This window comes from Gigantopelta aegis, chromosome 6, assembly GCF_016097555.1.
Source record: "Gigantopelta aegis isolate Gae_Host chromosome 6, Gae_host_genome, whole genome shotgun sequence".
Classification (NCBI taxonomy): domain Eukaryota; kingdom Metazoa; phylum Mollusca; class Gastropoda; order Neomphalida; family Peltospiridae; genus Gigantopelta; species Gigantopelta aegis.
In genome coordinates this window covers 2,879,170-2,896,361 of record NC_054704.1, presented here as the reverse complement: position 1 = coordinate 2,896,361, position 17,192 = coordinate 2,879,170, and the positions used below count along the sequence as shown (strand labels likewise).

The following is a 17,192-nucleotide window of genomic DNA, read 5'->3' as shown; positions in this document are numbered from 1 at the left end:
ACGCATTTACCAAAACTGGGCCCTCACTAAAGCTGGGCAACGTACGATACGATATGTGTATGTGTACATGTGTGTGTGTGTATATGTATGTGTATGTGAATATGTCTATAATTATGTGTATGCATGATAATAAATATTACAGTCTATAGTCGAATATGATATAATAAAACATAATATGTTATATATAATTCTAATATAATAATAAAGATACCTCCACACGGCAAATGTATCTGTACCGTCTGGACTAACACAGGTTAATACATTTTACGATCTATGAGAGAATGTGATATAATATTAATAAGACAGAATATATGATATGATAATTCTAATATAATATAGTATAATAATATATACCTCCGTAAGATAAATGTATCTATTCCGTCTGGACTAACACAGAATAATAAATTTTACGATCTATGATAGAATGTGATATAATGAGACATAATAATAAGTATAATATAATATAATAATACAGATACCTCCATAAGACAAATGTATCTGTTCCGGCTGGACTAACACAGGTGGCCATTGTTCGCAGACGACAGTTGTGTACACGTACACCAACGTAAGCAAGACACACCGTGCCACCGACATTGTCTGTTTAACACTCTCTAAAACACTGACTGCATCCACGTACTTTGAAACGTAGTAGTGTTATCAATACACAACTTAGTATTTGCCAAAGGAACAAAGGTGATTGTTATTAAAGATACTTTCTCTTGCGTAGTCAGCATTTTATATTGGGGAGTATCCACACTGGGGGATGGTGTGGGCAACCACACTGCCTATTAGTTATGCTATGTGTGTGGGTAATATTTGGCATTATTCCATCAGAGAACTCATCGAGCAGGCCTGTCGTGGGCACAACCTCTGAGTTCACCAGTCACCCTCCAGTCTCCCACCTCACCCTCACCACCACCCCCGCTCCGCGGCAGGCAGCGGACCACGGCAAAGATCAATTGTATATATATATATACTGAGTCAAATTAAAAACTTCACAATCTAAAATTTGACTAAAGTCAATGAGTTTTGAAAGCAGGTATATTTCAAGAATAAATATTGTAATGGCAATGTCGACACTCCATTTGAAGCCCATCACAGCCCACGTGACCCGACCCATAGCACGTGCACAACACTACTGAGACAAAAGTGATTTTGCACGTGTCACTTGTCACGTGACTACAATAGCACACGTGTTTTCATCGTTACTTGCTCATAGTACTCTGACACAAGGTAAAAACACATTAAAACGATATTTGTTACAATTATTTGTTATAATATAAAAGTCATTTATTTTTCCAGTATTTTATTATGATGATATAATTTGGGATAAATGTTCCTTTAGTTAGCACAAAACCTTGAAAATAGTCAATTAGATGCTCTTAGAACAATTTGTGGTGCTGTTAGGGGAACTTCACACGATCTTATTTATAAAGAAACCTGTTTCGCACCACTCTCAAAAAGGCGTGAACAACACAAATTATGCATGATGTTTAAACTGTCAAATAACTTGTTACCTACTTATTTAGCTCTTCATTTACCACGACCTATCGGTAAAACAGATCCATACTCTTTACGGAATGCAGATCACTTGAATACTTACTTTTGTCGTACAACGCTCTTTGCAAATTCGTTCTTTCCTTCGTCAGTTAAACTATGGAATAATACGTCGTCTAACATCAAAAACTGTAAATCACTAACTAGGTTCAAACATGCAACTAATGTAACTGAACCTATTCCATCATACTTTTATTATGGTGAAAGACGTCAGCAGATACTTCACTGTCGACTTAGAATGGCTAACAGTAACCAAAATGGTTATAAATTTAAACGTCATATCTTGGATAATCCAAAATGTGTTTGTGGGCATCATGTGGAAGATGCCGAACATTTCTTGTGTCATTGCCCTCTGTTCAGGGTGCATCGAAATACCCATCTACAGAAATATCTACATGTTAAATATAACCTTTTATTATTTGGCGAACTACACTTAACTAATCAGGAAAATATAGACATTTTTCATGACTTTATTGTAAGCACTAAACGTTTTGAAACTTAATAGCACTGTTACATTTCTCTATCTGTACTATTTCTATGTATGTACCTTTCCTTTCTGTAGCTCACGTTTATGTTAATCATCTACTATTATTTTTTATTATTATTATTATTGTTAGTTATTAATTGTACTTTGTCTGTCATCTTGTCAGTTTGTTTGCAAAGAAAATGTAGGGAAAGGTCCTAATATAGGCTTGTAGCCTGTCGACCAATCCCACCAGAAAATGGAATAAACTATTGTTTAAACTATATTTGTTACGACCTGTTTCGATGCCAAGGCTAACAAATGTGCAGCGTGAATGTGCCGTCGGCATGTTGCACGCTGGAACGTCAGTAGCTGACGTTGCATGGGCGTTGGGTTGCAGTCGACGGGCAATTTATGATCTGCGGACACGAGTACAACAAACGGGCACCACAGCTAATCGCCCCCGACCGGGTAGAACACGTATGATGTCACAGACAGATGACCGTCATATTGTGTTACGTCACCTTCGCAATCATTTCATGACAGCTACAGCAACTAGTAATGATCTTTTCAGACGTTGGGTGTCCGCGCAAACGATCTGAAATCGGCTGCAAACCTCTCACCTCCACGCACGGCGCCCATACATTGGAACCATTTTGACCCAATTTCATCGAAGTCAACGTCAACTGTGGCCACAACGCCACTTGCGATGGACTCGGAAGGAATGGAATAGAGTCGTTTTTAGCGATGAATCAAGATTCACACTGCGATTTGCCAATGGCAGGCAGAGGGTTTGGAGACGACGTGATGAACGTCATGCTCAGTGTTGTGTCAGTGAACATGGTGAAGTTGACAGATTCGGAGGCCGAAGTGTAATGGTTTGGGGTGCTTTCTGTGAAAATGGCCGTTCTCAACGTCTTGTCATCCGTGGCAACCTCAACGCTGCTGCATAAAGCGACCAGCTGCTGGCCCAGGAACGTATGCCCTTCATGGCAAGTCATGGTCCAGGCCTGGTCTTTCAGAATGACAACGCCAGACCCCACACGGCCATCTTGACAAGGGATTACCTGAGAAACGCGGGCATCAATGTCATGGATTGGCCTTCAAGGTCGTCCGACCTGAATCCCATCGAGCACGTCTAGAACGTGCTGGGAAGACGCCTGCGCACTCCCAGGAACCGTCCACAGACTTTTCAGGAACTTGGTGCCTCATTAGTGGAACTATGGCACCGTATCCCTAATGCAATCTTTACACGCATCAGGCAGTCAATGATTGGGAGTCATGCTGCTCATTTGAGAGATGACGGGCAGCGTCTATGACTACCCTCACACAATTTGAGTACTTTTTGTTTACAGGTAGTCCATACATGTTTCAAGCACAATGCTACTTGACACAGTGGTACTAGATGAAATAAAATTGCATACGATTTCTAACACACTCACATTCATCACCAGTCACAGGACTTGTGGTGTTCACTTCTCTAGCAAAAGTTGGGTTCACCTCAAAGTTTGGCCCAGCCGAAAGCTATTTGGTTTAGTACTACCTATACTGATAACATACCTGATGGTTGAATACCTATATGTTGTATGTATGTTGAGGTTGACTATTACATACAAAGATATTAACGCAATGGCGCAGGGAATAATTAATTCCGTTCTGGCCTCACAAATTGTCCCATACCGTTGCTGGGACTCGAACCTATGGCACCGAATCGACCACAACTTGCAGACTTGCCATGATACATTCTGAGCTATTGAAGCATCCATGTATGGATGTACGATTTGATGTATGAATATCTATATATTGTATGCATGTCGAGGTTGACTGTTACATACATAAAGGTATGTATGTGTATGTATGTATGTATGTATGTATGTACGTTCGTGTGTATGTATGTACGTATGTATGTATGTACGTGTGTATGTATGTATGTGTGTACGTGTGTACGTACGTACGTATGTATGTACGTACGTACGTACGTGTGGGGGAGGGTGGTTGTGGGTTGTAGACATTTCTTGATTAAAGCATGCTTTTAATTGTAAACACAATAAAAATCATCATTGTTTTCATCAAACTTTGTTTTCCTTTCTTCTTTTTGTCTACTCAAAAAAATGTACATTTTGGGATTGGTGGCACACTAACTTCCACACATTGGTCAATAGGGGCTAAAATTAATACGCATTAACCGTATCATGGTGAATGGTTAATTATCCTTTCATCAAGTACCTATGGTCATTGCCGTTGATTAAAGTCCAAAACTGTCGCTTTTTTTTATGGCTGACCAATTCTGGATTTTATACAAAATCAAGTCAATGTATATTGATATCAATACACGATGACGAACTATAGCCCGAAAACAATGTTAGATATGACAGTCGTAGATCCCCGGGCCATGCTTGTCTTTCACAATCCAAATCTTGTCGAGTATGGCGCCACCCTGGAAATACAAATAACAATAATAATCGGGTCTGCCTAAAGAAGTTAAAGTTTGTTTAGTTTATCGACACCACTAGACCAAATTGATTGATTGATTGATCGATTGATCGATTGGTTGGTCGATTGATTGATTAATTGATTGATCGATCATGAGCTATTCTATGTCAAACATTTGACAATTCTGAGTCTTCAGAAGAATCCCTCTGCATTTTTGTTTTCATTAGCAGCAAGGGATCTTTTGTATGCACTGTTCCATAGACAGGATATAGACAGGACATACCACAGTAAGAAGTGTACCTTGTATCCTAACAGTATGTATGGTGTACCTTGTATCCTGACAGTAAGTACAGTGTACCTTCTATTGTAACAGTAAGTACAGTGTACCATGTATCCTGAAAGTAAGAACAGAGTACTATGTATCCTGACAGTAAGCACAGTGTACCTTGTATCGTTTACAGGAAGTACAGTGTACCTTGTATCCTGAAAGTAAGCAGTGTACTTTGTATCCTGACAGTAAGTACAGAGTATCTTGTATTCTGACAGTAAGTACAGTGTACCTTGTATTTTGACAGTAAACACAGTACCTTGTATCCTGACAGTAAGTACATTGTACCTTGTATCCTGACAGTAAGTCCAGAGTAGCTTATATCCTGACAGTAAGTACAGTGTACCTTGTATCTTGACAGTAAACAGAGCATATAATATCCTGATAGTATGTACAGTGTGCTTTGTATCCTGACAGTAAGTACAGTGTACCTTGTATCTTGACAGTAAACAGAGCATATAATATCCTGATAGTATGTACAGTGTGCTTTGTATCCTGACAGTAACCACAGTGTACTTTGTATCTTGACAGTAAGTAAGGTGTGCTTTGTATCTTGACAGTAAGCAGTGTACCATGTATCCTGACAGTAAGTACAGTGCACCTTGTATCTTGACAGTAAGTACAGTGTACCTTGTATCTTGACAGTAAGCAGTGTACCTTATATCCTGGCAGTAAGTACAGAGTACCTTGTATCTTGCCAGTAAGCACAGTGTACCTTGTATCTTGACAGTAAGCAGTGTACCTTATATCCTGGCAGTAAGTACAGAGTACCTTGTATCTTGACAGTAAGTACAGTGTACCTTGTATCTTGACAGTAAGCAGTGTACCTTATATCCTGACAGTAAGCACAGTGTATCTTGTATCTTGCCAGTAAGCACAGTGTACCTTGTATCCTGACAGTAAGTACAGAGTACTTTATATCCTGACAGTAAGCAGTGTACCTTGTATCCTGACAGTAAGCACAGACTACCTTGTATCCTGACAGTAAGCACATAGTACCTTGTATCCTGACAGTAAGCACAGAGTACCTTATATCCTGACAGTCGGTACATAGTACCTTGTATCCTGACAGTAAGTACAGTGTATTTTGTATCCTGACAGTAAGTACGGAGTACCTTATATCCTGACAGTAGGTACAGGTTGCATAGTACCAAAGAAGAGAGTATCGTGTCAAAGTTCGACGTGCACCGTCAAATATTTACGGAGTAAAAGCAGCTGTGGGTGTGATTGGTAGTAATATGTGACATTGACTATTTGTGCAAATACTATTATCCATTGACAATAAATAAATACACTTTTATTTGTTATACAGTTGTTATGCAGTATATACCAGAGGTTGAAACTAATGCGGGGTACCCCCAAAAATGGAACTGCAATTTTCAGCAAAAATGACGGTTGCTATTAAAAAGATAAATTAAATCTCTTAAATGATACGTGACCCCCCATTTTCTTGCAGCTAGATTAGATGTGAGGTGCCACACTTTCTATTGCTGTACTTCCTGGGTGTGTTGAAACGCTGCTTATATCAGTTTTATTGGTAAACGTTAACTTTATCGGCAATAGGAATTGATTTGGTCTAATGGAACCTACAGAGTACCTTGTATCCTGACAGTAAGTACAGAGTACCTTGTATCCTGACAGTAAGTACAGAGTATCTTATATCCTGACAGTAGGTACGGAGTACCTTGTATCCTGACAGTAAGTACAGTGTATTTTGTATCCTGACAGGAAGTACAGAATACCTTGTATCCTGACAGTAGGTACAGAGTACCTTGTATCCTGACAGTAAGCACAATGTACCTTGTATCCTGACGGTAAGCAGTGTACCTTGTATCCTGACAGTAAGCACAGTGTACCTTGTATCCTGACAGTAAGCACGGAGTACCTTGTATCCTGACAGGAAGCACAATGTACCTTGTATCCTGACGGTAAGCAGTGTACCTTGTATCCTGACAGTAAGCACAGTGTACCTTGTATCCTGACAGTAAGCACGGAGTACCTTGTATCCTGACAGTAGGTACAGTGTACCTTGTATCCTCACAGTAAGCAGTGCACCTTGTATCCTGACAGTAGGTACAGAGTACCTTGTATCCTGACAGTAAGCACAGTGTACCTTGTATCCTGACAGTAAACACAGTGTACCTTGTATCCTGACAGTAGGTACAGAGTACCTTGTATCCTGACAGTAAGCACAGTGTACCTTGTATTCTGACAGTAAGCACAGTGTACCTTGTATCCTGGCAGTAAGCACAGTGTACCTTGTAACCTGACAGTAGGTACAGCGTACCTTGTATCCTGACAGTAAGCAGTGTACCTTGTATCCTGGCAGTAGGTACAGTGTACCTTGTATCCTGACAGTAAGCACAGTGTACCTTGTATCCTGACAGTAAGTACAGAGTACCTTGTATCCTGACAGCAAGTACAGTGTACCCTCTATCCTGACAGCAAGCACAGTGTACCTTGTTAACGGACATTTCCTCCAGGTACAGGTGCGAGGCGTTCTGGACAATCATCCGCGTGTAGCCGAAGTCGTCAGTGTGGAAGGCGCTCCGCTCAGAAGGAATGAACTTGGACTGAGCTTCTCGGTTACCCTATAACAAACAATACAATATTACTTATAATGACACATACACTACAGTGACGGATCCAGAGGAGGGGGAGGAGGGAGGGGTTGAACCTGACATTGAGCTGTCAAGTAAAACCGAAATGTGTCTTCCTTCACCCGGCACAACACATGACCCTTCCTGGTGGATTAAAAAAATATCACATGTTAAAGTGTGCACCATTAATTTGTATTTTATTTTACTGGAATCCCAACCACACACACACGCGCGCGCGCACACACATGAACACACGCACACATATCGCTCAGTGAGATTTGAATCTGTAAGCACGCATATATGGATGATATAACACACACACACACACACACACACACACCCCACCTGAAACTCCTAGATCCGCTTCTGTAGATCATTATCACACCTACATACAATGTAGAAAATAATATCATATTCGCAAGCCAAGGTACCATTCCGTATAGTATAATGCATTCCATAGTGTGTGTGTGTGTGTGTGTGTGTGTCACTCTCTCTTTGTGTGTACATGTGTATCTCTCTTTCGCTCTCTCTCTCTCTCTCTCTCTCTCTCTCTCTCTCTCTCTCTCTCTCTCTCTCTCTCTCTCTCTCTCTCTCTCTCTCTCTCTCTCTCTCTCTCTCTCTCTCTGTATGTGTGTATGTGTGTCTTTCTGTCTTTCGCTCTGGCTCTCTCTCTGTGTGTGTGTGTGTAACTGTCAGACAGAGAGACGGACATCTGTCTGTATGTGTCAATGTCTCCCCCTCTCTCTCTATCTCTCCCCCCCCCCCTCTCTCTCTCTCTCTCTCTCTCTCTCTCTCTCTCTCTCTCTCTCTCTCTCTCTCTCTCTCTTGTTAAAAGATAGTTTGAATGTTCACACTTTCCTTACCGCGGATCCGGTAACAATATGCACTGGTGCTCTCGGGTTCATGTACGGCTTGTCGTAACTGCCATTGCATATCTGAAAATAACAGGACTCTGTAGGACATTTCTTTGAGATGGAGCAATTGACAATAACAGGACTCTGTAGGACATTTCTTTGAGATGGAGCAATTGACATATCACGTTGAATCAAACCATTACGCTCTATGTTTTAGGCATATCTGTATTCTAACGGTAATGCATAAATTATATTCTTACGTGTTATTAAAAAATTTAATGTTACGTACAAGGTCGCTAGGCCGTGTTACATTATCATTTACTAATGCAAAATACAAACACAACTTACAATGTTAACAAAGTTGTGTGCAACGGTTATTGTTCACTGGCTTCATACAACATACTTTTGTTTTAAACTTTGTAATACAAAACAGTGCGACAGCGCCCACGCTTCTGGCCAAAAAAATAAATGAAAAATAGTCGGTCTGGTCGGACCAAAGTTCCAGAATTATGGTGCCTGTAGTAGTTCAAAATGCATTTTATACAAAACACAAAAAGATCCGTACTTCTAAAAATAGAGACAGCGGTTTTAAAATGAGCATATTCCATCTGGGGCCTAATTCACTAAACTCTCGCAATTTTGCAATATCGCCGTGCAATGCTAAAACACTTGCAAGGAGGATGCTTTGTTGTCTAGCAGAGTCTAAGAGAGCTTTGTGAATTAGGCCCCTGGTCATTTAAGTATATAGTCCCGTGAGAGGCTCTCGTAACACAGTTTATATCCCTAATCCTGACGGTATGGAAATATCCTCGGTTAATAATTCCAGTGACTATAACCATCTGTACCTTATGCTTGTAGATTGGCCACATTCTCTCGTAGGAATGTTCATGTGCGTAAAACTCCAAATCTACACCGTGTTTGTAGAATAGCTCTTCTAGACTCTTGTTGAATACTTTGATCCCAACGCGAACCTATACAGTAATAAAATAAATTTTATGCACATATTTCTTTCTTATTATACCATAGTACAGTTATATAGAGGTACATATTTTTCATATTCATTATTGAGGAAACATCACACATTTGTGTGATGTCTAGTTTATTGGGGAATTTAGCACTTTCGGGACAGTAAGTAACTATAGGTATTAAATATGACATCACAATAGAACGTGTGTTCAGTTGTCTATTTTCAGGGTAAACTGGTAATAAAATGCTGTGGTGGGCTGTCTGTTTTTCTTTTTCTTTCTTTCTTTTTTTCGTCTTTTTTAACTTTTTTTTTTTTTTCTTTAGTATTCTTTAGTCTTTAGTATTATAGACAATAAGCAATGTCCTGTTAATATCTCGTCATTTTCTTTAAATAAGACTTACGGGGTCATTAGGGTTTTTACAAACCCGCCTGTGTTGGAGCAGTACATAGGTTTGTGGCCCATTACGATGATCCATGGTCGCTTCTCTCTATTGATTGGTTGGTTTGCTTCTGTCAGATCTTTGTCCAGCCAATCGTACTGCGCTTTGATGTTTTCTCTCGTCACACTGTAGTAATAGACTTCCGTCGAGAAACTGATCACGTGAGCTTTGCCAATATTCCAGCTAGAGAATAATGGAAAGGAAAGAATGTGTTTTTGTCATTAACGACACCTCTGAATTTTTTATTAATCATCGGCTGGTGGCTGCATACCGTAGGATTTTGAACACTGGAGAGACGAGACGAGAGAGAGAGAGAGAGAGGAGAGAGAGAGAGAGAGAGAGAGAGAGAGAGAGAGAGAGAGGATAGAGCGTATGGCGAGTTCGAGAGAGGAGAGAGTGTAGGGAGCCTGGCCAGATCCCTAGACCCTGACCTGGGCACGTGTACAGTGCAGATAACTGAAATATGCTCACGCAGCCCCTGCTCACGTAGTTAACCTCTCCATTAATCCGTACTGGAACCGAATTAAAGTTAATATGAGACGCTACCTGAACCAAATGCCTTCACCGGCCGAAAATAGTGATTGAATCGCTATAGGTAGTGGTTGAAATTTTACTGAAACATCCTGCAGAAACTTATATACCCCATATATCTTTAGTTAATTTTGTCTTGTACCAAATTATACTCTTTTTGTTGGTTTTCCTTGTTTTCTTTCAGACCCCCGATCCTATTGCCGGATTCTTGGGGTATAAACCCTATTGGTATATGGTTATATGTTTAGTTTAATCAAGGGCATTACACGGTAGTTGGTGTATTACATAGGCATTTCAGATACCAAAGATTCGAGGACTTGGGCCATTAAAATTTTAGAGCTTAACGTTTTTAATCTAGAATTGCAATATGCATACAGTGCAGATAACTGAAATATGCGCCACGGATAGCGTGCTTGTAGTTTAACTGGGTATAAACACGGAAATGAACTGAAGTGAAATATGAGACGCTACCTGAACCACATGCCTTCACCGTCTCCCCCCGCCACTGGCATTGTGAATCGCTTCCGGTAGTGGGAAAAGTTACTGAAAATAATACAAATAAACATATGGCCATCATAGTGTATCTTTAATTAATATTGATCAGTACCTATACTCTTCTTTACTAGTATGGTCTAATGAATTTACAATTGCCAAAATTGTAATGTTCGGTCTGTGGGGAATGATATTAAGATTAATAGTGAAGGTTGGGCACACATTACTCTTTTTTTAAGAGTACAGTATTTTATTTATTTAAGATCTTGAATCATTATTTTGTTCATTCAAATTTGAAAGTTGACGCTTTTTTACATGCATCGCAATATTCAACATTATAGGACGACCGACACTCCCAGCATAACAGTAACATGTAGTTACATCCTATTAGCGTCGACTATAGGAGGAATGACACTCCCAGCATATCCTTTACATGTAGATACATTCTTCTTGCGTCGCCTATAGGAGGACTAACACTCCCAGCATATCCTTTACAGACCGTTACATTCTTCTTGCGTCGCCTATAGGAGGACTGACACTCCCAGCATATCCTTTACATGTCGTTACATCCTTCTTGTTCGCCTATACTGATATTAAAGAAATTTTGTTCCCCTACTTTTTTTGAAGAGTATATTTCCATTTTATTTAGCCGTTTATCCTTATTTTGTTTCATTCTATAGGAGGACTGACACTCCCAGAATATCCTTTACATGTCGTTACATCCTTCTTGCGTCGCCTATAGGAGGACTGACACTCCCAGAATATCCTTTACATGTCATTACATCCTTCTTGCGTCGCCTATAGGACTGACACTCCCAGAATATCCTTTACATGTAGTTACATCCTTTTTGCGTCGACTATAGGAGGACTTACACTCCCAGAATATCCTTTACATGTCGTTACATCCTTCTTGCGTCGCCTATAGGAGAAATGACACTCCCAGAATATCCATTAGAAGCCGTTACATCCTTCTTGCGTCGCCTATAGGAGGACTGACACTCCCAGAATATCCTTTACATGTCGTTACATCCTTCTTGCGTCGCTTATATTAAGAGAACTGACACTCCCAGAATATCCTTACATGTCGTTACATCTTTCTTGCGTCGCCTATAGGAGGACTTACACTCCCAGAATATCCTTTACATGTCGTTACATCCTTCTTGCGTCGCCTATAGGAGAAATGACACTCCCAGAATATCCATTAGAAGCCGTTACATCCTTCTTGCGTCGCCTATAGGAGGACTGACACTCCCAGAATATCCTTTACATGTCGTTACATCCTTCTTGCGTCGCTTATATTAAGAGAACTGACACTCCCAGAATATCCTTACATGTCGTTACATCTTTCTTGCGTCGCCTATAGGACTGACACTCCCAGAATATCCTTTACATGTCGTTACATCCTTCTTGCGTCGCTTATATTAAGAGAACTGACACTCCCAGAATATCCTTTACATGTCGTTACATCTTTCTTGCGTCGCCTATAGGACTGACACTCCTAAGACTGGTTTAATAAATCAAAACTTGCACAGGACGGATTTCAAAGAAATATATGTATATTTGTGATTGTATGCACTCATGAATCACTGTTCAAACAGTGATGACGCCAGGTGTTCACGCCAGATGAGCATATTATGTCAAACCGGTGGCACCCGTCGTGGCCACAGCCTACAGTCGTCAAGAAAAGACGTGCACAAGTTCAAAATCGGGTATGCATCAGACAACAGTTTAGTCAGTGATGCGTCATATTGTGAAATGGCCCCAGAATGTCTACCATAATACGTTTTGAAAGCTTTTAGGAGTCCTTGAATGTTATAACCCGGATCAAACAACTTCACTGGTTGTACAACAGCATGCTGATTGCATTATGGACCTGTAAACGTTATACTATACATTGGATGCAGTGTGGTGGGCTTACAACGGTAGCCTTAAATAAATACTGTATTTATGGAATTCATATTTGTACCAATATTTAGCAAAACTTGCATAGGGCGTTGGTAGACATGCTGAGGTCATTTCACGATATGACGCATCACTGTGCAAAACGATCATTGCGAAGTGCGACATCAGCTAAGTTGAAAGAAGGCTGTCGGCAGTGCAGATCAAAAGGGGAGAAGCTATCAGAATACTCGGAAACTGTACAAAAAAAGAAGACGGGAGAGGGGCTTTCGTATTATACTATAGATGCTAACTATTTGTATTATCAAATAGAAGCTATGCATACATAGTAGGCATTCTCGTGCTTGCCCACACACACCATGTACGGGGTGTAGGCTGCTACGGGTTCTAACTGTCGCATAAACTCATCCCCGACTAAGCTTTCAGGAGTTATAAACTTGATAAAAAAAAACGACTCATGCACTGATTGTATAACAGCCTATTGAATGCATCATATACATATCGTCTGTATATTGTCTGTCTATAATAAGTATCTGTGTAATTATACAGCAACTATATATACTAATTTTACTTACTAGGCGTGCTCGTGGTTCCCCACACACACCATGTAAGGGATGTAGGCTGCCACGGGTTCCAACTGTCGCATAAACTCATCCCCGACTCGAGCGTTGTTCTATGACACAAGAAAACAAAATAAAACAACAAAACGCATTACTTCAAGAGGCACATGGCTTTAATCAGAGCTTTAGGTGAGGAAGGTTTGATGAGCCTGCTTTATGTAAAACGTGCCAGGTCAGAAGCGTATTAGATACAATATGGTAACACCAGACCGTTCGAATAACAAATATTTGATTTTGGCCAACATGGCAATTTTGACTTATCTGGGTTAAAAAAAAGAGAGATTGCTATTTTTGGAATTGGCTTGTCAAACCTTCCTGATAAACGCCATCTACCTCTTAGATTGCATCGGCAAATATACCAAAATAATTCTGAAATAAATAAGAAAACACTGGGATACTATGCTTTACTGTAGTTTTGGCGATGGTGGCGATGCGTCGTGGTGCTTAGTGCTGTTGTTGTTGTGGTTGGTGCTGGTGCAGGTGCGGCGCAGACGGTACGGTCATGGTTGCGTGGTACCAACGAAGAGAGTTCCGTGTCAAAGTTCGAGGTGTACCACTTTTTATAGAGGTATGGCATGGCCGTAGTACTTGTTTGTAAGTGTGTGTGGGGGTTATACTTGTTGTATCTGTGAAATGTCCTTCACAGGTGAATTTGAAAGGATAGTGGCAACCTCGAGCCGTACCAGCATTTTTTACACTGTGTCGCGCCTGTGGTGGTATTACTTGTTTTGTTTTGTTTCAATGTTGCTTTCTATGTTTGAAATATACGGTCACCTTTTTTTTCAGTTTATTGCATTACTGAATTACACAACATATATTTTACAGTGTATCACAGCTGGTATACCAAAGGCCGTGGTATGTACTACCCTGTCTGTGGGATGGTGCATATAAAAGATCCCTTGCTGCTAATCGAAAAGAGTAGTCTCAATATTTGTGTGGTCCTTAACCAAATGTCTGACGCGATATAACCGTAAATACAATGTGTTGTGTTATATAAAACATTTCTTTTACTTGGTGGTGCGTATCTAATGGTTTCAGCACTCACATATTATATACTGACAAGTCTGTTGTGAGTATAGAAGTTATTGATTTCATTACTTACGGTGGCGAAATCATAAGCAAAGTCACCTGAAATAATTGAAAATAATATACTAGTATATGTTATATATTCAGTAATGAAAAGGTTTTAATTTTGTGTTTTATGTATTGTTTATCATTGATATATTAATATTGAAAAAATAATGACACTATAATAATAGTTATATACAAAGTAATGGAATATGAATTAATATTTCTGATGTTTTATTGTTATTGTTATTGTTATGTTTGTTTGTTGTTTTGTTGTTTTTTTTTGTTGTTGGGGGGCGGTGTGTTTTGTTTTGATGTTGTTCGGTGTGGTGGGGTGGGGGGTTTTGATGTTGTTTTTTGTGTTTGGTGTTTTTGTTTGGGGGTTGTTTGTTTATTTTTTTCTGTGTTTATTTTTTCTTTTTTTTTTATTTTTTTTTTTTTTTTTTGTTTTTTTTTTTTTGTGTTTTTGTTTTGTGAGTTTTTTGGGGGGATGGCTTTGTTGTTTCTGTGTCTGTAGGCCTATGTCGGGTTATTGTTGTTGGGGTATACATGTAGTTGTTTTATCTCAATATGCCTGCATGTCACAAATACTTTTGGTGACTGACCGACATGTAAAATGGCGTCCAGTGTGCCCTTCTGCGCCTCCTGCTGTAGGTACGGCAGCGACCTGGCGTTGGAGTTGCCCATGTCCCCGTACACAGCCAGCCTGGGCACGTAGGTCGAGTCGTCGCGCATGGCGAAGAAAAAATATATAGGACTCCAGCCGGCCTTCCCGCCACAGTGGTAAACTGGTAAAAAAATAAAAAGAGTCCTACAACTAGCTATTTGTTTCGGTGGTTTCGTCGTTTGTGCTCAACAGTACGTACATTTGAAGATTTCTGACGTCGTTGACTTTTGCATGGGGAAGATAAACAAATGTCTTTCACATTCACAGAAATGTTCGTAAAAATAAGGTTAAAACGAGCAAAGAAAGCAAAATCGAACTTAACCCACTCATAAACACAGCACATTTCTTAATACCTTTTTTTTCTATTATTTTCGAAGACTGTTATTTGAAGAAAACCTTATTTTAAAAAAAACATTTTTGTCTGTTGTCAGCTGTACTATTTTGTTACTGAAGTCACATGATTGTCACGGCGTCTGCTGGCAAAACTCTCTTTACAAATACTTGCAAAAATATATGGTCCTTATATGTTTTAACATAAATATATTTCTGGATATCTCTTTATATATTTATTAAAACTCTTTAAATATTTTATTTTTTTTACCATTATAACTATTCATTTCTTCAACTTTTAACACAATTGCAAGACATCAGAATTGTTATATTCGTTCTCGAGGACTCCATTTTGTAATTTGTCTTAAAATATTTTTTATAAATTACTACAAGTACATGTTTTGTTGAACAGCATACACGTTTTGATAAAACACTGAAAAGTTTTGTTGGAAAGTTTTGGCTGTAAGCTATACCACTAAACGTTTCACTCACCGAAAGAGCTGATGCATGCTACAGTTTTTGACGCACGTGTGGTGATCTTTGCTACATAGAAGCCAGTTTAGTGCTCATTTGAAGCGTAGAAATACTAATAAAAAGACAGCTATTTGAATAACAACTGCCTGTTTATAAATAGAGATATGATTTAGAATCGAATGCTTATGCTCACCGAAACTGGTCCACCCATGGTACATCTTCATATGTCACATGGAATAAATGCAAATCAATCTAAATGGCATTTTGTATTATAAAAACATATTTTGGATATATATTGTTCTAATGCGTAGACAGATGATCTTCGACTTTGAATACTAGTAGTTTATTGTCAATCCTGGAACCATTTTCACAAAAAATCGTAACTTTACGTCTGCAACCAGATAACCAGGATATGAAGAATTAATTTGTTAATATGAATAATTCGATTTCTTGACATGAATAATACATTTCTTTATAGTAACAATCTATCGGTGAATTATAAAACCGGCGCTGCTGTGTTTACTATTATTATTAAGTTGATCATACAGTATCGTTTGGTCAGGAGCTGACGTCACTTCGCCCAAGCTATCCCACCGGACGTCACAAAAACGAAACAAAATGGCTGCCCCCAGTTAGCAGGAATAATCATGTTTTTTTATTAACTCTAAAATTACGCGTTTGTCATTTGCTAAAGTGTCAGTATGTGTTGGTGGTCCGGGTATGCATCTTTCCAACACATAAGGCTCTTGTTTGAGTTGACCCTACCTTTAAGGCATTCGTAATTCACACGAACCATGTCGTATTAGTGTAATTGGTCAATATTTAAATTATTATTTACAGACGAAATGTTACCTGGACATTGGAGACTACGCAGTGTTGTTAGCAATCTGATTAAAATTAGTTCTACTGGTCTAAATACGGCATTCGTAATTCACACGAACCATGTCGTATACCCTCAGGATAATTCGGAATGTTTTCAAATTATTTTTAAATCACTGGCATGATTCTGCAAGTAAGGTTTTGATTGGTGGACATGAGCTAGAACTGGCTGCTGTTAGATCCACATGTAATAGTGGAGCTAATTTTAATTAGATTGGGTTTTTGGATGTCAAACATTTGGTAATTCTGACATGTGATCTTCACAGGAAAGATGCTTCTTTTTTCGTTAGCAGCAACGGGTCTTTTATATGCACTTTCCAACATACAGGACAACACATACATGTACCTTTGATATATCACTCTTGTGTCTAATATTCATTTTAGCCTTTCGCTTTTTAGTTCCGTTGGTCGAGTGCTCGGCTAAGGAGCTTGCGTCGCAGGATTGAACCACCTCGGTGGATCCATTCAACTGATTGGGGGGGGGGGGGGGTATCGTTCCAACCAGTGCCCCACAACTAGTCAAAAGTCCGTGTTGTGTTTTCCTGTCTGTGGGAAAGTGCATATAAAAGATCCATTGCTACTAATGGACA

The 17,192-nt window shown here is 39.4% G+C and overlaps 1 protein-coding gene across 1 annotated transcript; it reads right to left on the bottom strand.

Moving 5' to 3' along the window:
* Positions 1-4,035: 4,035 nt before the first annotated feature.
* On the bottom strand, positions 4,036-15,034 carry LOC121376198 (acid phosphatase type 7-like). Its single transcript, XM_041504016.1, is given in 10 exon segments — positions 4,036-4,457; positions 7,241-7,372; positions 8,245-8,316; positions 9,081-9,206; positions 9,604-9,635; positions 9,638-9,825; positions 10,645-10,716; positions 13,140-13,237; positions 14,287-14,312; positions 14,858-15,034. Coding segments are annotated over 10 exon segments (951 nt in total). The 5' UTR covers positions 14,988-15,034; the 3' UTR covers positions 4,036-4,382.
* Between the last annotated feature and the right edge of the window lie 2,158 nt (positions 15,035-17,192).